The sequence below is a fragment of the Cydia strobilella genome, chromosome 2 (assembly GCF_947568885.1).
Source record: "Cydia strobilella chromosome 2, ilCydStro3.1, whole genome shotgun sequence".
In the NCBI taxonomy this organism is placed as follows: Eukaryota; Metazoa; Arthropoda; class Insecta; order Lepidoptera; family Tortricidae; genus Cydia; species Cydia strobilella.
This window is the reverse complement of record NC_086042.1, coordinates 25576076-25581940: the sequence shown is the minus strand read 5'-3', so window position 1 is coordinate 25581940 and position 5865 is coordinate 25576076. Positions and strand designations below refer to the sequence as shown.

Sequence of the window (5865 nt, the reverse complement as noted above, 5' to 3'; positions counted from 1 at the left end):
AAATACCTCCACGTGAAAGATTTTTTAAACCGCTGTGATTTCTGCAGCTTAATACTGCTCAATACGGCATTTTAAATTTAATTATCAATTTTTGTTAGACGAGCGTACGTACTACGTGAATGTCATTCGAGCATGAAGTTTACACAACAACTGAGCATAGTCTGTGCATAAAGTGAGTCGGTCGCTACTAACTGTCGGATAGACGGGAACGCCCACTTGCCATCTCCACCGTGACGGTGACCATAAGTCATATGTATGTGGAAACTTAGGATAAGATGGAATGTGTCTAAAAATAAATAAATATAGTTGGTCAAGCAAATCTTGTCAGTAAAAAAGGCGGCAAGTTTAAAAAATGTAGGCGTGAAGGGTTATCGTCCCATAGAAAATTTGAATTTCGCGCCTTTTTCTCAGTAGAAAATCTTGAATCTTGTCAGTACAAGATTTACTTGACCAACTATATTATAAATAAATGTCAGCCGTTGGCGTCTACTGTCGAACTCAAATATGGTGAGCGTCAGGATTTGGTCAGGATGGCGGGTGGACCTCGGCGATTTCAACGAAATATTTATAAATATATTGTACAATCACCTTCAGTGTACCTCGGCTCGGCTTGGTGATAAGGTTCAATTTAGTATGACAAAAAAAAGTGACAGCTCGCTCCACCTTAGGTATAACGAACTATTATATAATCTGTGGTATAACTTTATGGTTCCTTTCCGTTCCGTCCAAGTACTTAGGACGATGTATATTTTAACACGCTTAATTAAAGTCGTCTTGAAGGGTTTCTTATCGCAATTTTTAATTGAGAAAATTTGGGAAAATGTTATTATAAATATATTTTTTGAACTAAAAGTGAATGCACAGCGTTTTTAAAATGTTTTGAAACAGTTCGACCTTGAAAATGCTACGGTTTCCATTGTGACAGTGACACTGACACTGACAAGTGTTTTGTAGGTTAGGTTAGCCGCAATAAACTGGTATTTTCAATTATTTAATTTTAATATTTGTTAAACGTGTATATCTTAACACTTAACGGTTAAAATTAGATAACAGCTTATCTAGTAACATACTCGTAAACTAATCAACGCCTTGGCATGTGTAGTGAAATCGGTTGTGTTAAGGTATATTGAATAGTTTGAACCAAAGTTTAACTTTAATATCTCCGTTGTCCGTTTATAATGGATGCTGATTATGATAAGAGAATCACAGAGCTTAAGAGTAAGATCAAGAGCTATCCAGACTTTCCTAAAAAGGGTATCCTATTCTGGTAAGTTTTGCACGAAGTTAAAAGGGAATATTATGCATGTTACTGATTACTTTTGTGTGTATGAGATCATTAATTCAGTTGTTTGTAGTTATAATGTAGTTTTAAATAGACTATAAATGATATAACACTTAGTTTTACAAGTAAGTACTCAAGTTTGATAGAACTTTGTAAGTAACAATACTTTCAAAAGGTGACATTATGAACTTGTCTATTTATTGCATTTGATAGTATTAAAATTTCATAATACATTTTCCAGGGATATATTCTCAGCCATATCCGACGGCGGCACATGCCAACTACTCCAGGGCCTGCTAGCCGAAACAGTCCGCACCAAGTTTCCAGACATTGAGGCGGTAGTGGGGCTGGAGTCCCGGGGCTTCCTGTTCGCTTTCTCGTTAGCTGCGTCCCTGGGCGTGGGCTGTTTGCCTGTGCGGAAGAAGGGCAAGCTGCCGGGGGATGTGGTGTCATATGAATATGATTTAGAGTATGGATCGGTGAGTTTTATTTTACGCTGTTTTGTTGTCTAGTCTAGCAGACACACACAGCCTAGGCTTACAGTAAAATATATAAGATACAAAGAACAACCAGCGTTTTGTTGAGTGAATGAAGAAATGATTAAAACATTATATTAACACTTTTAATACCTAAGTGTGCACAACTTAATTTTAATTAATCCAAACACTATTCTTCATGATCTGAAATTTGACAAAGAAAAAAAATGTCACCCTAAATACAAAATTTGTATTTCAGGACATCCTGGAGCTCCAGAAAGACTCAATCCGTCCCGGCCTCAAATGCCTCATCGTAGATGACCTTATCGCCACTGGCGGCTCCCTGTCTGCTGCTGTGAGCCTCCTTAAGACCGCAGGAGCTGAGGTCTCTGGATGCTTGGCAGTTCTGGAGCTGGTGTCGCTAAATGGGCGCAAAAACATTCCTCAAGGTATACCTGTTCATTCTTTGGTTAGCATTTAATAAGGGAGCATTTGAACTTTTAATAAGATCAGGTAGATAGGCCCTAAGTGTAGCTATTTTTATTATATATAATGTTATAATCGTAATGTAATATGTATATCATCCCAACTATTCCATATGGGGTTTGAAGTGAATATGCTCATTAAAAAAAGTACAAAAGCATTTCAAAATATTTTTAAAATATACAATCGTATTATAACTTATAGAGATAATTAAAGATTTTAACTATAAAACTCCCGTGAGACTCAAACATATTAGATTATTTTAAACCGGGTCACTCACGTATTATTAAGTCGAATAGCTCGACATGTTTCGGTCCAATTTACGAGGACCGTCTTCACGGAGACACGACACGTCTTCACTGGTCGAGGGCGCGGCGTGTACTGTCTACGGAGGGTAGAGCCATCCTCGCAACGGTGACGTCGCCGGCACCGCCGACGCCGTCTGTCGTGAGCGGCCGGGCGACTCGGGCTTTGGGCCGCAGTACACGCCGCGCCCTCGACCAGTGAAGACGTGTCGTGTCTCCGTGAAGACGGTCCTCGTAAATTGGACCGAAACATGTCGAGCTATTCAACTTAATAATACGTGAGTGACCCGGTTTAAAATAATCTAATTAAAGATTTCCCCACAATATAGCTTTTTAGTTATACTAATTGAAAGCTATTTTATAAATATACACACTGCAGTGTTCCACGGCTTTTTTTCTGAACTTGGCCCGACACACTGCGTGTGTTTAGATCCAAAATTAAATGTAATCATGTTAGTATAAGTGTTATGGATGCTTATTTAAAATGAGCAAAATATTAAGTATAGCATAATTATATTTGTTAATTATAAGTTGTAAGGTTTACAAGACCACTAATCGCCTATGGCACAATGAACATGGTTAAAATAATGACAGTCTGTCATATCAGCAGGCTATTAGACTGTTAAAATTTTCAGTGCGTATTTTTGCCGTTGCTACAACAAATTATAAGCAATATTAACAATTAAAAGAAGTACCTACACAAAATAATCGAATATTTTGACCTTTTTGTGTTCAAAATGATCTGAAAACAAATTTACTGCTAACGGTATCTAAATAAAAATACCTCATGTTAAATCTTGAAATATGGTACAGAACCCTTTGAATGCGAGTCGGACTCGCGCTGACCCGTTTATTTAAGTATAGTAGGTGCAATTGTGATCAAAAATCTCATCATTCCTGTTGCTACCTAATAATTAAGTACCTATTGTACCTATAAGGAAGACGAATTATGAAATAAAATATATGTATTGTTTTATGTTATTGTTTTATTATAATTCTATTAAAGCTAATAACAGAGTACAAAAATTAAAATACATCCAATAATATGGAAAACATTGTTTTATTGATGCTAAATAAATCAGTCAATCAAAAGTGCAAGCAAATCATTATTTATCATTCTTATTGCAAATTAACTAACATACATACTTTGTTTATTGGAAAAAATCTAAAAACTGTATAGGTACTCGAAGCATAAGCAAATTTAACTAAAATTGTAATAAACAAAGTTAATTTTGAACGTCTAACTGGCGTAAAGTCGAGTTGTAAATGCAAATGTAAAAAAAGTAAAATATTCTTAATACGCCATTTGTAGACCTTCAATGTTACTCTTTAACAAATGCGTTATAATAATAAAATATTTCTAGTATGTATATGTAATAAAATTATGCGGCGTGTCATAGATAAGATGGATGTCACGGCCGTGTGATAAAGCCTTATAACATTGGCTTGCACCAACGTAATAATCACAGGGTACTAAGTTTAGACAGATTGAAATATTTAAAACTTTTCCGGTAGCGATAAAGCTGACCCACACCGGATCGCACAGTCGTCCATGCAATAACGACGGAAGACCGCGCCACGAGGATGGGGCGCGAATAGAGACAGTCTCCGAAGCAGGAATGCGGCCGAGAGGTGTACACTATTTAAAACTGGTCACTTACGTAATTAAGGTCGAATATCGAATACTTAATTCGATCCGTTTCGAGGATCATCACATTACATTTTAAATATTTCAATAAATCACAAAATATCTAAATTTTCAATTTTGTTCTTCAGTTTGGAAGCCAATCTTCGGCTGTTTAAATTCCGGAGGAATTTCCAGCTCCTGCTTAGGCGCGGGTGTGTTAGGTTGTGTTGTGGGTGTATCTGTGGTTGGGACAGTTACGTGCTGATGCTGTGGCTGTTGGGCTGTGGGCTTGTCAGTAGGGACAGTTCCTTGCTGATGTTGTTCTTGCTGGCCTGTGGGCCTGCCAGTAGTAGGGATAGTTACTTGGTGTTCCTGCGGGCCTGGAGGCTTGCCTGTAGGGACAGTTCCTTGCTGTTGCTGCTCACTTGCCTTGCCAGTTGTAGAGAAGGTTGCTTGCTGTTGCTGCTGGTCTGTAGGCTTGCCAGTAGTGCTAGTAGAGACAGTTTGGGACGGCTTCTGCTCAGGGTACTTGGATTCTTGGACATCACGGTTGCCCCTCTCATTTGTCTTGGTTGTCTCTTCGTCAGCATAAACTTCAACCAGGAAATCGTACCCTCTGAGAATGTTGGGGCTCTTGAGAGAAATAGTGACGTTGTCGTGTCCGATTCCGCCGCTGGCAATGCTTGCTACGCCGTCCTTGCCGTCCCGGAGATCTGTCACATTGATCCCAGTTATGAGGCCACTGGTGTTGACGAAGATATCCATCCCAGGCCTTACGGCAGTCTTCCAATCACCTGCGTAGTGCCCTTGGAAGATTGGTTTAAGGCTCGTGGTGCCATTATAGCCTTCGTGTAGGTCGTTGGCGCTGGCGAACGACGCAACTGCGAGCACAGCAAACACTTTGGAATACATTCTGGATGTTCTGGATGTTGGGAATGAACTGACGCTGATCCAATTTACATGAGCCTTTTATACAGCGTTTAAGGAAAATTTGAGGCATGATATCACTTGTTTCTTTGTCTGTGACGATGGCCATCTTAGTCATAACGCCTCCATCAGGAAAATATCCCGCGTACAGTCGGTGACACAAGTGTGAATAAGATTTTTTTTCATTTGTTGTCATTCATTGTATCCCGTTGCACTCTGATTGAGTCATGACTCAATGTGTTAGGGAAATTTTAATCTTAGGAATTTTACTGGGGAATATTCATACATAGGGAATTTTACATCTAACTAAAATTTTCATTCAATTGATTAGGGGATTTAATTTCCGCAGAAAACGTATTAGTAGAACTGTACATGTACCTATATATTAAGTACTGTATTGTATCTATTTGTAACGTCAGTGAGTTAAAATCATAAATTTTTGGTTTAAAGGCAAGCTATGTCTGTCCGTCTATCATGCAAGGTTAATTTTTGAACGGCAAGACGCTTGAAGTAGACACGAGTAAGTTGTTGTCGTTAATAAATGCGTATCCACGCTGTAAAAGTGAAGATTTCAAATAGTATGGATGCCTACTTCATTTTTAATTTAAAACGTAAATTTTCTGACTTGTACATTGATGATGGATGTGCGATATTTTTCGTGGTTTGCCAAATGGCGAAACCCAGTATAAGCGTACAGACATGACTTGCGCACACATAGACAATATAACAATTTCCATACTGTGGCGTGTTCGCTTCTATATCTAG

At 38.4% G+C, this 5865-nt stretch overlaps 2 protein-coding genes across 2 annotated transcripts; one reads left to right on the top strand and one right to left on the bottom strand.

Moving 5' to 3' along the window:
• Window positions 1–951: 951 nt before the first annotated feature.
• Window positions 952–3513, top strand: LOC134754384 (adenine phosphoribosyltransferase). The gene is made up of 3 exons (XM_063690690.1): window positions 952–1267; window positions 1524–1761; window positions 2018–3513. The coding sequence occupies exons 1-3, from the start codon at window positions 1179–1181 to the stop codon at window positions 2237–2239; spliced, it is 549 nt and encodes a 182-aa protein (XP_063546760.1). The 5' UTR covers window positions 952–1178; the 3' UTR covers window positions 2240–3513.
• A 1-nt stretch (window position 3514) lies between these two features.
• Window positions 3515–5156, bottom strand: LOC134754287 (uncharacterized). The gene is made up of 2 exons (XM_063690517.1): window positions 4198–5156; window positions 3515–4051 (listed from the first exon to the last, which is right to left on the bottom strand). Exon 1 carries the CDS (start codon window positions 5083–5085, stop codon window positions 4306–4308), a length of 780 nt encoding a protein of 259 aa, XP_063546587.1. The 5' UTR covers window positions 5086–5156; the 3' UTR covers window positions 3515–4051; window positions 4198–4305.
• Window positions 5157–5865: the final 709 nt, after the last annotated feature.